Source organism: Salmo trutta, chromosome 34 (genome assembly GCF_901001165.1).
Source record: "Salmo trutta chromosome 34, fSalTru1.1, whole genome shotgun sequence".
In the NCBI taxonomy this organism is placed as follows: domain Eukaryota; kingdom Metazoa; phylum Chordata; class Actinopteri; order Salmoniformes; family Salmonidae; genus Salmo; species Salmo trutta.
The window spans coordinates 24,154,750-24,173,727 of NC_042990.1; the positions used below are offsets into that span (position 1 = coordinate 24,154,750).

The 18,978-nt window shown below is 45.6% G+C and overlaps 1 protein-coding gene across 3 annotated transcripts in view; it reads right to left on the minus strand.

Annotated features, from left to right (window-relative positions):
• Positions 1–15,198: 15,198 nt before the first annotated feature.
• pdcd6ip (programmed cell death 6 interacting protein) overlaps positions 15,199–18,978 on the minus strand; it is a 29,082-nt gene continuing 25,302 nt past the window's right edge. For all 3 annotated transcript variants that reach the window (XM_029732323.1, XM_029732322.1, XM_029732321.1), the window contains 8 exons: positions 18,776–18,887; positions 18,469–18,638; positions 18,138–18,386; positions 17,865–17,999; positions 17,552–17,646; positions 17,224–17,341; positions 15,758–15,945; positions 15,199–15,615 (listed from right to left, as the gene is read on the minus strand). In XM_029732323.1, coding sequence (XP_029588183.1) covers positions 15,390–15,615; positions 15,758–15,945; positions 17,224–17,341; positions 17,552–17,646; positions 17,865–17,999; positions 18,138–18,386; positions 18,469–18,638; positions 18,776–18,887 — 1,293 coding nt within the window. In that variant the 3' untranslated portion in view covers positions 15,199–15,389. The remainder of the gene's footprint in view (positions 15,616–15,757; positions 15,946–17,223; positions 17,342–17,551; positions 17,647–17,864; positions 18,000–18,137; positions 18,387–18,468; positions 18,639–18,775; positions 18,888–18,978) is intronic.

Genomic DNA, 18,978 nt, shown 5'->3' on the forward strand with positions numbered 1-18,978 from the left:
TATATGGGGGATTGGAAAGCTACAATCTATCTGCAATATTAAAGCTGATCTAACCCCTGAAAAAAGTTACATTTGTATTTTATCCCCATACAGTCCAATACCATTTCTAGGGGGTTTCAAATTAGCTTCAGGAACTAGAGTTTGTTTAGGTATTTATCTTTATTTAACAAGGCAAGTCAGTTCTTATTTACAATGACGGCCTACACAGGCCGAACCCAGATGATGCTGGGCCAATTGAGCGCTGCCGTATGAGACTCCCAATCATGGCCGGTTGTGATACAGCCTGGATTTGAACCAGGGTGTCTGAAGTAACACCTCTAGCACTGAGACACAGTGCCTTAGACCGCTGCGCCACTGGGGAGGTTACGTTTTTGGGTTAAGGTTCGTTTTTTGGGTTACGGTTAGGTTAGGGAAAATAGGATTTTGAATGGGACTGAATTGTGTGTCCTACAAGGTTAGTTCCACAAGACTCAGTGTGTGTGTGTGTGTGTGTGTGTGTGTGTGTAGACCTGACTATGAGTGACAGGTCATCACAGACACACGCAGGTTAATTAACATAGAGTAGGCAGTTTATCTTTCTCTCTGTTTCCCTATTTCTCTATCACTGTTTCTGTATCTTTCTCTCTTCATCTCTCTCTCTCTACCTTCCTCTATACTGTATCTATCTCTTCAATCTGTAGGAGGAAACAAGTTAAAAGAGAAAGGAGAAAGCAATATTGTGTGTGTGTTAGAGTGTACATGTGCGTGAGCGAGGGAGAGAGAGAAAGAGAGAGAGAAAGATGGAGCTGACTATAGTGTAGCTAACCTAAGTTAGAGTAAGATCCTGTATGTAATTTAGGCTAATGTATGAGTCTTTTCTAGGTTTATGTTTATGCTACTAAAGACGGGTCAGTCAGCTGTGTGTATGTCAGTGTTTCTGCTACTAAAGACGGGTCAGTCAGCTGTGTGTATGTCAGTGTTTCTGCTACTAAAGACGGGTCAGTCAGCTGTGTATGTCAGTGTTTCTGCTATTAAAGACGGGTCAGTCAGCTGTGTGTATGTTAGTGTTTCTGCTTCTAAAGACGGTCAGTCAGCTGTGTGTATGTCAGTGTTTATGCTACTAAAGACGGGTCAGTCAGCTGTGTGTATGTCAGTGTTTCTGCTACTAAAGACGGTCAGTCAGCTGTGTGTATGTCAGTGTTTCTGCTTCTAAAGACGGTCAGTCAGCTGTGTGTATGTCAGTGTTTCTGCTATTAAAGACGGGTCAGTCAGCTGTGTATGTCAGTGTTTCTGCTATTAAAGACGGGTCAGTCAGCTGTGTGTATGTCAGTGTTTCTGCTACTAAAGACGGGTCAGTCAGCTGTGTGTGTCAGTGTTTATGCTACTAAAGACGGGTCAGTCAGCTGTGTGTATGTCAGTGTTTCTGCTATTAAAGACGGGTCAGTCAGCTGTGTGTATGTCAGTGTTTCTGCTATTAAAGACGGGTCAGTCAGCTGTGTATGTCAGTGTTTATGCTACTAAAGACGGGTCACTCAACTGTGTACGTCTGTGTTTCTGCTACTAAAGACGGGTCACTCAGCTGTGTGTATGTCAGTGTTTCTGCAACCAAAGACGGGTCACACAGCTGTATGTCAGTGTTTATGCTACTAAAGACGGGTCACTCAGCTGTGTGTATGTCAGTGTTTCTGCTACTAAAGACGGGTCAGTCAGCTGTGTATGTCAGTGTTTCTGCTACTAAAGACGGGTCAGTCAGCGGTGTGTATGTCAGTGTTTCTACTACTAAAGACGGGTCAGTCAGCGGTGTGTATGTCAGTGTTTCTGCTACTAAAGACGGGTCAGTCAGCTGTGTGTATGTCAGTGTTTCTGCTGCTAAAGACGGGTCAGTCAGCGGTGTGTATGTCAGTGTTTCTGCTACTAAAGACGGGTCACTCAGCTGTGTACGTCAGTGTTTCTGCAGCTAAAGACGGGTCAGTCAGCTATGTGTGTCAGTGTTTCTGCTACTAAAGACGGGTCACTCAGCTGTATGTCAGTGTTTATGCTACTAAAGCCGGGTCAGTCAGCGGTGTGTATGTCAGTGTTTCTGCTACTAAAGACGGGTCAGTCAGCTGTGTGTATGTCAGTGTTTCTGCTGCTAAAGACGGGTCACTCAGCTGTGTGTCAGTGAGAGGGACAGTTAAGCCCTCAGATATGATAAGTGAGTTTCAGGCACGGCAGAATCCACAGAGACTGACACTGGAGAACAGACAGCAGAGTGTGTGTATGTGCATTGGGGAGACAGTACGTCAGCAGTGCCACCTGCTCCAGAGGGAGGAAGGCCAGAGGAACAGTTAGCGGGTTTTACTATCCAAGTGGGCACCAAAAAATGTATTCCCATTCAAAATCCTATTTTCACTTACCCTTAACTTACCCTAACACCAAACCCCTAAAACTAAACCTAACCCCTAGGCTTTTTCAGCCTGGGACCCAAATGAGAAATGCTGTGTTTTCCTGAGACCCAAGCTTATGAAAACATGCAACTATACGTAAATATCGGTACTTTTCATATTGCTCTTATGCCTGAAACAAATGCAATATAGACAAATAGTAAATAACAATGAAATATAATAATATAAATACAGTTGAAGTCGGAAGTTTACATACACCTTAGCCAAATACATTTGAACTCAGTTTTTCACAATTCCTGACATTTAATCCCAGTAAAAAATCCCTGTCAAAGGTCAGTTAAGATCACCACTTTATTTTAAGAATGTGAAATGTCAGAATAATAGTAGAGAGAATGATTTATTTCAGCTTTTATTTCTTTCATCACATTCCCAGTGGTCAGAAGTTTACATATACTCAATTAGTATTTAGTAGCATTGCCTTTAAATTGTTTAACTTGGGTCAAACGTTTTGGGTAGCCTTCCACAAGCTTCCCACAATAAGTTGGGTCAATTTTGGCCCATTCCTCCTGACAGAGCTGATGTAACTGAGTCAGGTTTGTAGGCCTCCTTGCTCACACACGCTTTTTCAGTTCTGCCCACAAATTTTCTATGGGATTGAGGTCAGGGCTTTGTGATGGCCACTCCAATACCTTGACTTTGTTGTCCTTAAGACATTTTGCCACAACTTTGGAAGTATGCTTGGGGTCATTGTCCATTTGGAAGACCCATTTACGACCAAGCTTTATTAACATCCTGACTGATGTCTTGAGATGTTGCTTCAATATGTCCACATAATTTTCCTTCCTCAGGATGCCATCTATTTTGTGAAGCGCACCAGTCCCTCCTGCAGCAAAGCACCCCCACAACATGATGCTGCCACCCCCGTGCTTCACAGTTGGGATGGTGTTCTTCGGCTTGCAAGCATCCCCCTTTTTCCTCCAAATATAACGATGGTCATTATGGCCAAACAGTTCTATTTTTGTTTCATCAGACCAGAGGACATTTCTTCAAAAAGTACAATCTTTGTCCCCATGTGCAGTTGCAAACCGTAGTCTGGCTTTTTTATGGCAATTTTGGAGCAGTGGCTTCTTCCTTGCTGAGCAGCCTTTCAGGTTATGTCGATATAGGATTTGTTTTACTGTGGATATAGATACTTTGGTACCTGTTTCCTACAGCATCTTCACAAGGTCCTTTGCTGTTGTTCTGGGATTGATTTGCACTTTTCACACCAAAGTACGTTTATCTCTAGGAGACAGAACGTGTCTCCTTCCTGAGCGGTATGATGGCTGCGTGGTCCCATGGTGTTTATACTTGCGTACTATTTTTTGTACAGATGAACGTGGTACCTTCAAATTGCTCCCAAGGATGAACCAGACTTGTGGAGGTCTACAATTTTTTTTATGAGGTCTTGGCTGATTTATTTTGATGTTCCCGTGATGTCAAGCAAAGAGGCACTGAGTTTGAAGGTAGGCCTTGAAATACATCCACAGGTACACCTCCAATTAACTCAAATTATGTCAATTAGCCTATCAGCAGCTTCTAAAGCCAATTTTCCTAGCTATTTAAAGGCACAGTCAACTTAGTGTATGTAAACTTCTGACCCACTGGAATTGTGATACAGTGAATTATAAGTGAAATAATCTGCCTGTAAACAATTGTTGTAAAAATTACTTGTGTCATGCACAAAGTAGATGTCCTAACCGATTTGCCAAAACTATAGTTTTTAACAAGAAATTTGTGGAGTGGTTGAAAAATGAGTTTTTATGACTCCAACCGAAGTGAATGTAAACTTCAGACTTCAACTGTAGCTATTCACGTATATTTTTCCCCATTAAAAACACTTACAGTGCATTCGGAAAGTATTCATACCCCTTGACCTCTGGAGCAGGTTTTCATCAAGGATTTCTCTGTACTTTGCTCTGTTCATCTTTGCCTCGATCCTGACTAGTCTCCCAGTGCCTGCCGCTGAAAAACATCCCCACAGCAAGAACAAATTTGTTCTTAACTGACTTGCTTAGTTAAAAAAAGGTTAAATAAAAAAAATTATTTTTAAAGACTAACGTAACAAAATGTGGGAAAAGGTAAAGGGTCTGAATACTTTCCTGATGCACTGTACTCATCTGTCTAGGTTGGAACTGATGCACTGTACTCATCTGTCTAGGTTGGAACTGATGCACTGTACTCATCTGTCTAGGTTGGAACTGATGCACTGTACTCATCTGTCTAGGTTGGAACTGCTGCACTGTACTCATCTGTCTAGGTTGGAACTGCTGCTGTTAACATATAATACTTTCCTGATGCACTGTACTCACCTGTCTAGGTTGGAACTGCTGCTGTTAACATATAATACTTTCCTGATGCACTGTACTCATCTGTCTAGGTTGGAACTGATGCACTGTACTCATCTGTCTAGGTTGGAACTGATGCACTGTACTCATCTGTCTAGGTTGGAACTGCTGCACTGTACTCATCTGTCTAGGTTGGAACTGATGCACTGTACTCATCTGTCTAGGTTGGAACTGCTGCACTGTACTCATCTGTCTAGGTTGGAACTGATGCACTGTACTCATCTGTCTAGGTTGGAACTGCTGCACTGTACTCATCTGTCTAGGTTGGAACTGATGCACTGTACTCATCTGTCTAGGTTGGAACTGATGCACTGTACTCATCTGTCTAGGTTGGAACTGCTGCACTGTACTCATCTGTCTAGGTTGGAACTGCTGCACTGTACTCATCTGTCTAGGTTGGAACTGATGCACTGTACTCATCTGTCTAGGTTGGAACTGATGCACTGTACTCATCTGTCTAGGTTGGAACTGCTGCACTGTACTCATCTGTCTAGGTTGGAACTGATGCACTGTACTCATCTGTCTAGGTTGGAACTGATGCACTGTACTCATCTGTCTAGGTTGGAACTGATGCACTGTACTCATCTGTCTAGGTTGGAACTGATGCACTGTACTCATCTGTCTAGGTTGGAACTGCTGCACTGTACTCATCTGTCTAGGTTGGAACTGCTGCTGTTAACATATAATACTTTCCTGATGCACTGTACTCACCTGTCTAGGTTGGAACTGCTGCTGTTAACATATAATACTTTCCTGATGCACTGTACTCATCTGTCTAGGTTGGAACTGATGCACTGTACTCATCTGTCTAGGTTGGAACTGATGCACTGTACTCATCTGTCTAGGTTGGAACTGCTGCACTGTACTCATCTGTCTAGGTTGGAACTGATGCACTGTACTCATCTGTCTAGGTTGGAACTGCTGCACTGTACTCATCTGTCTAGGTTGGAACTGATGCACTGTACTCATCTGTCTAGGTTGGAACTGCTGCACTGTACTCATCTGTCTAGGTTGGAACTGATGCACTGTACTCATCTGTCTAGGTTGGAACTGATGCACTGTACTCATCTGTCTAGGTTGGAACTGCTGCACTGTACTCATCTGTCTAGGTTGGAACTGCTGCACTGTACTCATCTGTCTAGGTTGGAACTGATGCACTGTACTCATCTGTCTAGGTTGGAACTGATGCACTGTACTCATCTGTCTAGGTTGGAACTGCTGCACTGTACTCATCTGTCTAGGTTGGAACTGATGCACTGTACTCATCTGTCTAGGTTGGAACTGATGCACTGTACTCATCTGTCTAGGTTGGAACTGATGCACTGTACTCATCTGTCTAGGTTGGAACTGATGCACTGTACTCATCTGTCTAGGTTGGAACTGATGCACTGTACTCATCTGTCTAGGTTGGAACTGATGCACTGTACTCATCTGTCTAGGTTGGAACTGCTGCACTGTACTCATCTGTCTAGGTTGGAACTGCTGCTGTTAACATATAATACTTTCCTGATGCACTGTACTCACCTGTCTAGGTTGGAACGGCTGCTGTTAACATATAATACTTTCCTGATGCACTGTACTCATCTGTCTAGGTTGGAACTGCTGCTGTTAACATATAATACTTTCCTGATGCACTGTACTCATCTGTCTAGGTTGGAACTGCTGCTGTTAACATATAATACTTTCCTGATGCACTGTACTCATCTGTCTAGGTTGGAACTGCTGCTGTTAACATATAATACTTTCCTGATGCACTGTACTCATCTGTCTAGGTTGGAACTGCTGCTGTTAACATATAATACTTTCCTGATGCACTGTACTCATCTGTCTAGGTTGGAACTGCTGCTGTTAACATATAATACTTTCCTGATGCACTGTACTCATCTGTCTAGGTTGGAACTGCTGCTGTTAAAATATAATACTTTCCTGATGCACTGTACTCATCTGTCTAGGTTGGAACTGCTGCTGTTAACATATAATACTTTCCTGATGCACTGTACTCATCTGTCTAGGTTGGAACTGCTGCTGTTAACATATAATATTTTCCTGATGCACTGTACTCATCTGTCTAGGTTGGAACTGCTGCTGTTAAAATATAATAAATCATTTTTATTCTGATGCACTGTACTCATCTGTCTAGGTTGGAACTGCTGCTGTTAACATATAATACTTTCCTGATGCACTGTACTCATCTGTCTAGGTTGGAACTGCTGCTGTTAAAATATAATAAATCATTTTTATTCTGAACTGGAATAAACTGATTGATCACATCACACAGACGTAGACCAGAAAAAACACACAGTCCTAATGAGAGGTGTGTGGCTGGTTGAAGCTTTCAACAAGCAGGTCTATTCTGGGCTCAGTTTTTAACAGTGCAACCCTGAGGTCATGCTCGGCATGGAGTCTGTTTCTGTACTTGTTTTTTAAGTACGTCAGAGTTGAGAACCCTGACTGACAAAGGTATGTGGTGCCAAACTGGATCAGAACATCTACTGCTTTCTCAGCCAGGCAGGAGACTGCTTCCTGCTGTAGATGAGCAACCCAGAACTGTGTGAGTGTGTTCTCAGCCAGGCAGGAGACTGCTTCCTGCTGTATGTAGATGAGCAACCCAGAACTATGTGTGAGTTTGCCTCAAAAAGCATCTTGCTTCAATCAGTTTATTCCAGTTCAGAATAACAATTATTATTGTATTTTAACAGCAACAGTTCCAACCTAGACTTGTTTTCAACAATCCTTTCTACAGTGAGATGTACAGTAGGCCTGATCATTTTATCTTCATATGTACTGTAACTTAGGGTTGCACTATTAGTATAGCTAGCTTGCTTGCTTTGGCTAATATTAGCAATCTAACTAACGTTAATAGCTGTGTACAAGGGAATTGTTTGAAAGAGAAATTCCCCGCACAAAACACATTGTGGGCGCCCCTCGTTATTTCTCAAAGTTTGTATGAAACCAAGAGAGAGAAACTCATCGCTGTATTTGCGTTTCATGACGAGTGAGCTGTCAGAACTTGTGGCTAGCTTGCCTCCATTGGCTGACAGCGGTCATCTGCTGCGGAACTACAGCGCTGCATCATGTGCGTCCCGGAGTGATCTTCAAGAAAAGTTAATTAAAAAATCTGCTAAACTGCGAAGCACACAGGCATCTCCCTCCCACTCGCGCAGTTGCCAAACCGCTGCTAAGCAGAGAGGGCAATGAACAGAGTCCATTTGCACTTGGCCAAATCAATTCCAGTAATAATGAAATAATTATACATTTACTCTAACACGTCGCGACTCATACTTTAAGAAAGGCTGCCCTAACCCCTAAAATACCTTTTGGGGACCGGCGAAAAGTCCTGAGGACTTTTGGAACCCAAAAGGATAGTAAAGTTATACCCCCCCCCAATAAATGGGCCCGAACAAAGGCGATTCAAGAATAACCTTGATGGAGACCTGAAGACTTGTGCATAGGCTTTAGGACTGGTCCTCACAAGGATAGTAAAACCAAACAAACACACACACGATTCCAAGACCTCTCTCATATCCTTGTCCTCTGCCTTTATGGCTGAGTCATCAGGGAGAGTTTAACATATCACAGAGACAGACAGACATAGACCTGACACAACAATGCAGCAACTGTCACCATGTGTGTGTGTGTGTGTGTGTGTGTGTGTTTGGTTTTACTATCCTTGTGACGACCAGAAGTCCTAAAGCCTATGCATGCTATGCCTATGAGCGTGGGGAGCTAACACAAGTCTTCAGGTCTCCATCAAGGTTATTCTTGAATCGCCTTTGTTCGGGCCCATTTATTGATTGGTTGTTTAGGCAGGAAATGACATGGTAGGGGACCCCAGTCAGAGAGTTTGTGTGGGTGTTTGTCTAAGTGCCTCTGTCCACCAGTAGTAGATCATATCTGTGACAGTGAACGGGTGCGACAGCGCGGAGCTGAGAGCACTAGTGAGTCATTCTGGCATGCTGGGTAATTCTGTCATTCTGGCATGCTGGGTAAGAAATCTGCCTAAAAAAAAAAGCTTTTCCCAAGTGGATGTGACACCTACTCCCGTTGCCTGCTGCACTGCTGCTTGGATTCCACCTGACATTCTGTTCACCGTCTGCCCTGGCCTGTCTCCCCCTGTCTGGTACAGGAACCCCCACCACACTCACCCCTCTCTCCTGAGCTTTCGCTCGCCTCCAGCACACACGCACTGTTGGGGCGAGTGACTCTGAACTTACATAGCCCCAAGTCGATATATATTTAAAAAAAATCTTGTGCATTTTGCTATTTGCCTCATGACTCCTGCATACTTTTTTATTTTTTATATACATTTTAGATATCATCCTGACCAACTTGCCCTCTAAATACACCTCTGCTGTCTTCAACCAGGATCTCAGCGATCACTGCCTCATTACCTGCATGCGTAATGGGTCCACGGTCAAACGACCACCCCTCATCACTGCCAAATGCTCCCTAAAACACTTCAGCGAGTAGGCCTTTCTAATCATCCTGGCCCGGGTATCCTGGAAGGATATTGACCTCATCTCGTTAGTAGAGGATGCCTGGTTGCTCTTTAAAAGTGCTTTCCTCACCGTCTTAAATAAGCATGCCTCATTTCAGTAAGAAACTTTCTACGGCTGGCCATGCTTTCCACCTGGCTACCCCTACCCCGGCCAACATCTCAGCACCCCTGCAGCAACTTGCCTAAGCCCCCCCCCACTTCTCCTTCACCCAAATCCAGATAACTGATGTTCTGAAAGAGCTGCAAAATCTGGATCCCTACAAATCAGCTGGGCTAGACAATCTGGACCCTCTCTTTCTAAAATTATCAGCCGAAATTGTTGTAACCCCTATTTATAGCCTATTCAACCTCTCATATCGTCTGAGATCCCCAAAGATTGGAAAGCTGCTGCGGTCCTCCCCCTCTTCAAAGGGGGAGACACTCTAGACTCAAACTGTTATAGACCTATATCCATCCTGCCCTGCCTTTCTAAAATCTTCGAAAGCCAAGTTAACAAACAGATCACCGACCATTTCGAATCCCACGTACCTTCTCCACTATGCAATCTGGTTTCCGAGCTGGTCATGGGTGCAGCACCTCAGCCACGCTCAAGGTCCTAAACGATATAACCGCCATCGATAAAAGACAGTACTGTGCAGCCGTATTCATCAACCTGGCCAAGGCTTTCGACTCTGTCAATCACCACATTCTTATCGGCAGACTCAATAGCCTTGGCTTCTCAAATGACTGCCTCGCCTGGTTAACCAACTACTTCTCAGATAGAGTTCAGTGTGTCAAATCGGAGGGCCTGTTGTCCGGACCTCTGGCAGTCTCTATGGGGGTGCCACAGGGTTCAAATCTCGGGCCGACTCTTTTCTTTGTATATATCAATGATATCGCTCTTGCTGCTGGTGATTCTCTGATCCACCTCTACCCAGATGACACCATTCTGTATACATCTGGCCCTTCTTTGGACACTGTGCTAATGTAACAGTGTAGGTTCCGTCCCTCTCTTCGCCCCAACCCGGGCTCGAACCAGGGACCCTGGCACACATCAACAACTGACACCCCACGAAGCATCGTTACCCATCGCGCCACAAAAGCCGCTAACTAGCCATTTCACATCGGTTACACTAACAAACCTCCAAATGAGCTTCAATACCATACAACACTCCTTCCGAGGCCTCCAACTGCTTTTAAATGCAAGTATAACTAAGTGCATGCTCTTCAACCGATTGCTGCCCGCACCCTCCTGCCCGACTAGCATCACTACTCTGGACGGTTCTGACTTAGAATATGTGGACAACTACAAATACCTAGGTGTCTAGTTAGACTATAAACTCTCATTCCAGACTCACATTAAGCATCTCCAATCGAAAATTACATCTAGAATTGGCTTCCTATTTCGCAACAAAGCCTCCTTCACTCATGCTGCCAAACATAGCCTCATAAAATTGACTATCCTACCGATCCTTGACTTCGGCGATGTCATTTACAAAATAGCCTCCAACACTCTACTCAACAAACTGGATGCAGTGCCATCCGTTTTGTCACCAAAGCCCCATATACTACCCACCACTGCGACCTGTATGCTCTCGTTGGTTGGACCTCAACACATATTCGTCGCCAAACCCACTGGCTCTAGGTCATCTATAAGTCTATGCTAGGTAAAGCCCCGCCTTATCTCAGCTCACTGGTCACCATAGCAACACCCACCTGTAGCACACGCTCCAGCAGGTATATTTCACTGGTCATCCCCAAAGCCAACACCTCCTTTGGCCGCCTTTCCTTCCAGTTCTCTGCTGCCAATGACTGGAACGAATTGCAAAAATCACTGAAGCTGGATTCTTATATCTCCCTCTCTAACTTTAAGCATCAGCTGTCAGAGCAGCTTACCTGTACACAGCCACTTCTTTAAATAGCACACCCAACTACCTCATCCCCACATTGTTACTTATCCTCTTGCTCTTTTGCACCCCAGTATCTCTACTTGCACATCATCATCTATACATCTATCACTCCAGTGTTAATGCTAAATTGTAATTATTTAACCTCCATGGCCTATTTATTGCCTCACCTCCCTACTCTTCTACATTTGCACACACTGTACATAGATTTTTCTATTGTGTTACTGACTGTACGTTTGTTTATGTGTAACTCTGTGTTGTTGTTTGTGTCACACTGCTTTGCTTTATCTTGGCCAGGTTGCAGCTGTAAATGAGAACTTGTTCTCAACTAGCCTACCTGGTTAAATAAAGGTGGGGGAAAAAAAAAAAAAAAGAGGTCATGTGGTTTGGTAAGAAGAACGCTCCTCTCCCCACAGGTGTGATTACGACCTCTGAGGGTTTAGAGCTTGAGGTAGTCACCTCGTACAAGTACTTGGGAGTCTGGCTAGACGGTACACTGTCCTTCTCTCAGCACATATCAAAGCTGCAGGCTAAAGTTAAATCTAGACTTGGTTTCCTCTATTGTAATCGCTCCTCTTTCTCCCCAGCTGCCAAACTAACCCTGATTCAGATGTCCATCCTACCCATGCTAGCTAAGGGTGCTCTCGAGCGGCTAGATGTTCTTTATCATTTGGCCATCAGATTTGCCACAAATGCTCCTTATAGGACTGCACTCTATACTCCTCTGTAAATTGGTCATCTCTATATACCCGTCGCAAAAGCCACTGGTTGATATTTATTTATAAAACCCTCATAGGCCTCACTCCCCCTATCTGAGATATCTACTGCAGCCCTCATCCTCCACATACAACACCTGTTCTGCCAGTCACATTCTGTTAAAGGTCCCCAAAGCACACACATCCCTTAGTCGCTCGTCTTCTCAGTTCGCTGCAGCTAGCGACTGGAACGAGCTGCAAAAAACACTCAAACTGGACAGTTTTATCTCAACCTCTTCATTCAAAGACTCAATCATGGACACTCTTATTGACAGTTGTGGCTGCTTCGCCTGATGTATTGTTGTCTCTGTTGTCTTTGCCCAATAATGTTTGTACCATGTTGTTGTTATGTTGCGTTGCTACCATCCTGTGTTGTCATGTGTTGCTGCCTTGCTATGTTGTTGTCTTAGGTCTCTCTTTATGTAGTGTTGTCTCTCTTGCTGTGATGTGTTTTCTCCTAAATATTGTATTTATTTAAAATGTTTAATCCCAGGCCCCCGTCCCCGCAGGAGGCCTTTTGGTAGGCCGTCGTTGTAAATAATTTATTCTTAGCTGACTTGCCAAGTTAAATAAAATAAAAATGCCTACCCTCTCTTGGCTACTACCTTTAACTACAGCAACAATGTAGAATATTGCATCAGCAGATTTTAGCAGACTGGGCAAGGATGTATAAATGGTACATGTCTATGGTGCTGAAGACCAAAGAATATGTTTAGCAGAAAGTACAATACTCAGAGACACACAGGTGACTGGTATGCAGAGGTGTTTTAATCTCATTAGAACCAAAGAGAAACACTGTGTCGTTGGGTTAACCACAGTCTTTATATATTTATATATAATAACCTTTACCCCAGAAAAACATCTACAGCCATTTACAGCTTTACTCTGATTGTAAAACAGAAAGACACATCCCCACAGAGAGAGAGGAGAGGGGTGATGGAGAGAGAGGAGTGATGGAGAGAGAGGAGTGATAACTGACAGGGAGACAGAACAGAGACAGCGAGAGTGCATCTCCAACAGTCCTTATCTAAATTAGAAAAACCGACAGGCCATTTTTATTGGATTATTACATAAGTATTATACATTACAAAAATAGGATATAGTTGTTATAGAAGCGCCAGGCGTTAAGCTGAGTGATTGGAGCTGGATTGTATTCAGTAGCAAAACGGTTTGAAAACAGACAAGGAAGAATTGCTTCTCTTATTGCACAAGTTCAAGCTGTAAATCCCCATTTCATTCAGTTTCTAAACGTTTTCTCCCTACTGAATACAACCCTGGGTCGTCAGGTTCTTCATTCAGTGACATTGAATGTGACCCCTCCCACTCGCTCCCAAATAAGGAATCATGCCTATATAGACCACGCCCCCCTCATCCAAGAATGACATGCAGCTCCTCTAGTGCTCTATATCTAGGCCGGATATATACAGGTTAGGACAATGCAATAATCAAGCCTTCCAGCGCCACTGCTGATTCTACTGGATTAGCATTGAAAATGTGACAATCGGTCGGAAAAATAAAGGGTCTGTAGATAACTAGAAACACGTTTAAATGAATAGAATGACAATAAAACAGTTATGCTATGTGTTTGCTGACTAGTTAGCTGAAATTCACTACAATTGTGTTCATTTTCCATTTGATGGCAAACTTTCTGTACTGCTAACATTCACTTCCAGTCATTTTCACTCACATTGCTAGTCCCATTGTTTAGAATTCTCCTGCATTTATGCGAAGACTTATGGAATATTAGAATCCTCTTATCCTAACCTGTATATTTTTGACCTAGGCCCATACCAGGAAGTCAGGTAGACCAGGAAGAGAAGTTAGGACTTAAAGAATTAACGCAATAATTAGAAATATAATATTTAAAAAATAATAAAAAAATAACAGAGGAGCTGGTTAGTGGATGAGTATGTAGAGAGAGTAAGTGTAGATGGAGGGAGGGAGAGAGAGAGAGGGTAGAGGAGGGAGGGAGAGAGAGGGTAGAAGAGGGAGAGAGGGAGAGCGAGAGGGTAGAGGAGGGAGGGAAGAAGAGCGAGAGGGTGGAGGAGGGAGGGAAGAAGAGCGAGAGGGTAGAGGAGGGAGGGAGGGAGGGAGGGAGAGAGAGGGTAGAGGAGGGAGGGAGAGAGAGAGAGGGTAGAGGAGGGAGGGAAGAAGAGCGAGAGGGTGGAGGAGGGAGGGAAGAAGAGCGAGAGGGTAGAGGAGGGAGGGAAGAAGAGCGAGAGGGTGGAGGAGGGAGGGAAGAAGAGCGAGAGGGTAGAGGGAGGGAAGAAGAGCGAGAGGGTAGAGGAGGGAGGGAAGAAGAGCGAGAGGGTAGAGGAGGGAGGGAAGAAGAGCGAGAGGGTGGAGGAGGGAGGGAGGGAGGGAGGGAGGGAGGGAGAGGGTAGAGGAGGGAGGGAGAGAGAGAGAGGGTAGAAGGGGGAGAGAGGGAGAGCGAGAGGGTAGAGGAGGGAGGGAGGGAGGGAGGGAGGGAGGGAGGGAGGAAGGGAGGGAGGGAGGGAGAGGGTAGAGGAGGGAGGGAGAGAGAGAGGGTAGAAGAGGGAGAGAGGGAGAGAGAGAGAGAGGGTAGAGGAGGGAGGGAGGGAGAGAGAGAGAGAGTAGAGGAGGGAGAGAGAGAGAGGGTAGAGGAGAGAGAGAGGGTAGAGGAGAGAGAGAGGGTAGAAGAGGGAGAGAGGGAGAGAGAGAGGGTAGAGGAGGGAGGGGGAGAGAGAGAGGGTAGAGGAGGGAGGGAGGGAGAGAGAGAGAGGGTAGAGGAGGGAGAGAGAGGGTAGAGGAGGGAGGGAGGGAGAGAGAGAGGGTAGAGGAGGGAGGGAGGAGAGAGAGAGAGGGTAGAGGAGGGAGGGAGGGAGAGAGAGAGGGTAGAGGAGGGAGGGAGGGAGGGAGGGAGAGAGAGAGAGTAGAGGAGGGAGGGAGGGAGAGAGAGAGAGGGTAGAGGAGAGAGAGAGAGAGAGAGAGAGGGTAGAAGAGGGAGAGAGGGAGAGAGAGAGGGTAGAGGAGGGAGGGAGGGAGAGAGAGAGGGTAGAGGAGGGAGGGAGGGAGAGAGAGAGAGGGTAGAGGAGGGAGGGAGGGAGAGAGAGAGGGTAGAGGAGGGAGGGAGGGAGGGAGAGAGAGTAGAGGAGGGAGGGAGGGAGAGAGAGAGAGGGTAGAGGAGGGAGGGAGGGAGAGAGAGAGAGGGTAGAGGAGGGAGGGAGGGAGAGAGGGTAGGGAGGGAGGGAGAGAGAGAGAGGGTAGAGGAGGGAGGGAGAGAGAGAGAGGGAGAGAGGGAGAAAGAGTAGAGGAGGGAGGGAGGGAGAGAGAGAGAGAGAGGGTAGAGGAGGGAGGGAGAGAGGGAGAAAGAGTAGAGGAGGGAGGGAGCAAAGGTGGAGTGCTAGAAGTGCAACATAAGTAAGGGAGAGGAAGGGAGAGAGAGGAGTTATTGCTGGGCGTAGTAGCATGGTTTCTGCTGTCGGTTGGAGTAGGGATAGCAGAGGGGATGGATGGAGGAAAGAGGATTGATAGAGTAGTTATTGTTGTGGGTAGTATGGCTGTGGTGGTGGTTGCTGGGGCTGCTGTTGGTAGGTGTAGGGGTGCTGCTGTGTGGGGGGGACCCCAGGGTAGACCCCCTGTCCGGGTGCTGGGGCCTGCTGATAGGGGACGTAGGGCTGCATGTTAGGCTGCATAGTGGGGGGCATGTTGTACTGGCCATAGGCTGCATACGGGTTATAACCCATAGGCATCTGGTAGGCATACCTGGAGATACAGCGAAAGAGAGTTTAGTGTGTATGAAAATGAGAAGACAGGGAGAGTTAGAAGAGAGAGTTAACAGAAGTGAGACGCACACACAGCCTGCCAACTGGGACAATAACAATATTGATTGATTTGATTGACTCACCCGGGGTAACCCTGGTATGTGGGGTAAGGCGGTCCCTGGGCCTGTGAGGGAGGGGCCATGGGTGGGGGGTTTACTGGTTGAGGCTGGTTACTGGGAGGGTTGCCTGGTGCGGAGGCGGCCTGGGGGGTGAAGGCAGGGGGAGGGGGCCGCTCGGGAGGCTGGGCCTTCACCTGGGGCTGCTGAGGCTGCTGGAAACGGAAAAGATCAGAGGTCATTAAAAAAACAATCTGTCAAAACAGATAAATAGTAAACCTTGTGACAACTGCTGATATAAAGGGGTTAACAGATATAAAGGGGTTAACAGATATAAAGGGGTTAACTGATATAAAGGGGTTAACAGATATAAAGGGGTTAACTGATATAAAGGGGTTAACTGATATAAAGGGGTTAACTGATATAAAGGGGTTAACTGATATAAAGGGGTTAACAGATATAAAGGGGTTAACAGATATAAAGGGGTTAACAGATATAAAGGGGTTAACAGATATAAAGGGGTTAACAGATATAAAGGGGTTAACTGATATAAAGGGGTTAACTGATATAAAGGGGTTAACTGATATAAAGGGGTTAACAGATATAAAGGGGTTAACAGATATAAAGGGGTTAACAGATATAAAGGGGTTAACAGATATAAAGGGGTTAACAGATATAAAGGGGTTAACAGATATAAGGGGTTAACAGATATAAAGGGGTTAACAGATATAAAGGGGTTAACAGATATAAAGGGGTTAACAGATATAAAGGGGTTAACAGATATAAAGGGGTTAACAGATATAAAGGGGTTAACAGATATAAAGGGGTTAACAGATATAAAGGGGTTAACAGATATAAAGGGGTTAACAGATATAAAGGGGTTAACAGATATAAAGGGGTTAACTGATATAAAGGGGTTAACAGATATAAAGGGGTTAACAGATATTTCTTTGATTGCTTGAAAAGGGATATTTTTCCAACGTCACAATAAGAGACAATATTACGGTCATGTCTCTGTGGTGATTGAGGGGGTTGGTCAGGCTGAACCTGGGTGCACCGGGCCATGGCTCGTCAAGACCAGGTAAAACTGCTCAAATCAAACAGTCATTGTCAACAAGGCAGCACGGTGCATCGTTCACAAACATACAATATATGTTTGAATTTTCAAACTAGTTTTCCTTGGTAAGATAAAGCACACGTTTATTTTATCAAGAGCAAACACTTTAGCGTGTGAAAATGCAAATCGTAAGTCATTACTCCATGTGCTTCACATACGTCACTCTGTTGAGCCAACTTCGCTATCGGCTTTGATAGGGGCACACGACTCCCACCCGGGAGACAGCTCGGTTACAAAACTAATGCAATCACTTTCACCCGATGCAAGTTTCACCCACCCAGTAAACCAGGCAAGTTTAATTGAATCCTCATTGGCACAGAGCTGCCCTCTGATTGGCTCCTTCCTCCAGCCCACCCAGCTGTGATTGGCTACTTACGAAGACAGTCCTTGGTGCGGGGGTTGGTCCAGTGGCGGTGGGGGTGGGGTTAGTCTGGTAGGCGGGGACAGAGAAGGACGGGGCACTGGGCTCCCTGGCGATGCTCTGCTGCAAATCCCTGGGTGGGTAACCACAACAACAGCAATGTCAGTCAGTGGTCACCAAGGCAACCCCAACATCAGTTGCTCCTCATGGTCACTTCTAGTTCACATAAATCACCAATCACATAAAAACATAATCAATGATATTTCACTAATAACATAATACAGTGATTATTAGAAATATTCATAACAACTGAAGCATCGTGACAGACGACATCACCACATACTTCAGCAGTTCATCCCGTTCTGTCTTACGGGCGAAGACAATGTCACTGCACTTGTTCTGGAACTTCAGCAGGATCTCTGTGAGGTCATTGTAGAACTACAGAGAGCGAGAAGGTGATTGGTCAGACTGAGAGACAACCAAAGTCAACCAATCATCAAGCCCTTGTCAAGTTCAGCCGGTTGAGTTTTTCCGGGGTTAGAACAAAAATGTGTATTGTTGGGTGACACCGTCTTAGAAACAGCCCTCCTTTTCCCTGGACAACCCACCCATTCCCTAGAAACAACCCTCCCTGCCGTTCCCTAGGCGACAGTTACCTTGGTGCCCTCTTTGAGGTTGCTGGTGATCTCGACATAGCTGTCGTGGGCCGAGGCCAGCTTCTTCAACACCTCCTCACGCTCATTAGCCTCCGAGTTGGACTGCTTCAGACTGGAGAACTCCTGGTGAGATGCCTGTGGGGGAGACAATCAACAGTTGGAGATAGAAGGAGAGAATCGATAAAGTAACATTTCTCACCACCTGAAAAAAGTATTTGTGGAAATTGTGTATAGGGGTGTTTAGGCGAGTGTGTGTCTGTGTGTGTAGCCTACCTGCACGTTGCCCAACAGCTCTTCCTGAGAACGGAGGCTGGCTTGAACCCTCTGGCTGTAGCTGCCGTATGATTGGTCCAGCTGGCTCATTGACAGTGCCTCCTCATTGATGGCCCCGTCCTGAGCCAGAGCCGTCAGGAAGCTGGAGGACATGTCAAAGGTCACGCCCTTAATCTCCGTCTCCAGCGCCTCTCTCTCTCTCTTCACCTCCTCTAGCTGGGACAGCTGGGAACGCAACACACTCACAACCTAGAGGGAGAGAGGAGAATACACAGTTAGAACACACACACACACACACACACACACACACACACACACACACACACCTCACCTCGCTGCCCTGCAATGTCTTAGTAGGATTGGCTGATGGTATGGCAGCGGTGAGTTCAGCCTCAGGTTTACAGAGCAGAGCGATCATCTCACAGTGTGCATTATAACGCTCCCTGACCACCTGGTCAGCCTGCACTGCCTTGTCCAACACACTACGGAAGTTACCACCCTCTGGACCGCCGGAGGTAGAGAAGCAGAAATAAATATCATTTGATTCCAAGGTAGTACACAACACCACACATATCAGTATGTTTGTTTTTGGATGTGTGTGTAGGCATGAGTAGGTGTGTGTGTGTTAGTGTGAGTACCCGCTCTGAGTGGTTTGTAGAGGTCTCCAGAGGGAGTTCTGTTCCAGCGTTGGCTGAACTTGGATCTCAGCTCGCTGTCTGTCGACTCCTCATCATCCAGCATCTTCAGAGACTACAAACACACACACACACACACACACACACACACATTAAACATCATGGGTATACGAACATGTGTGTCTGTGTGTGTGTGTGTACACACA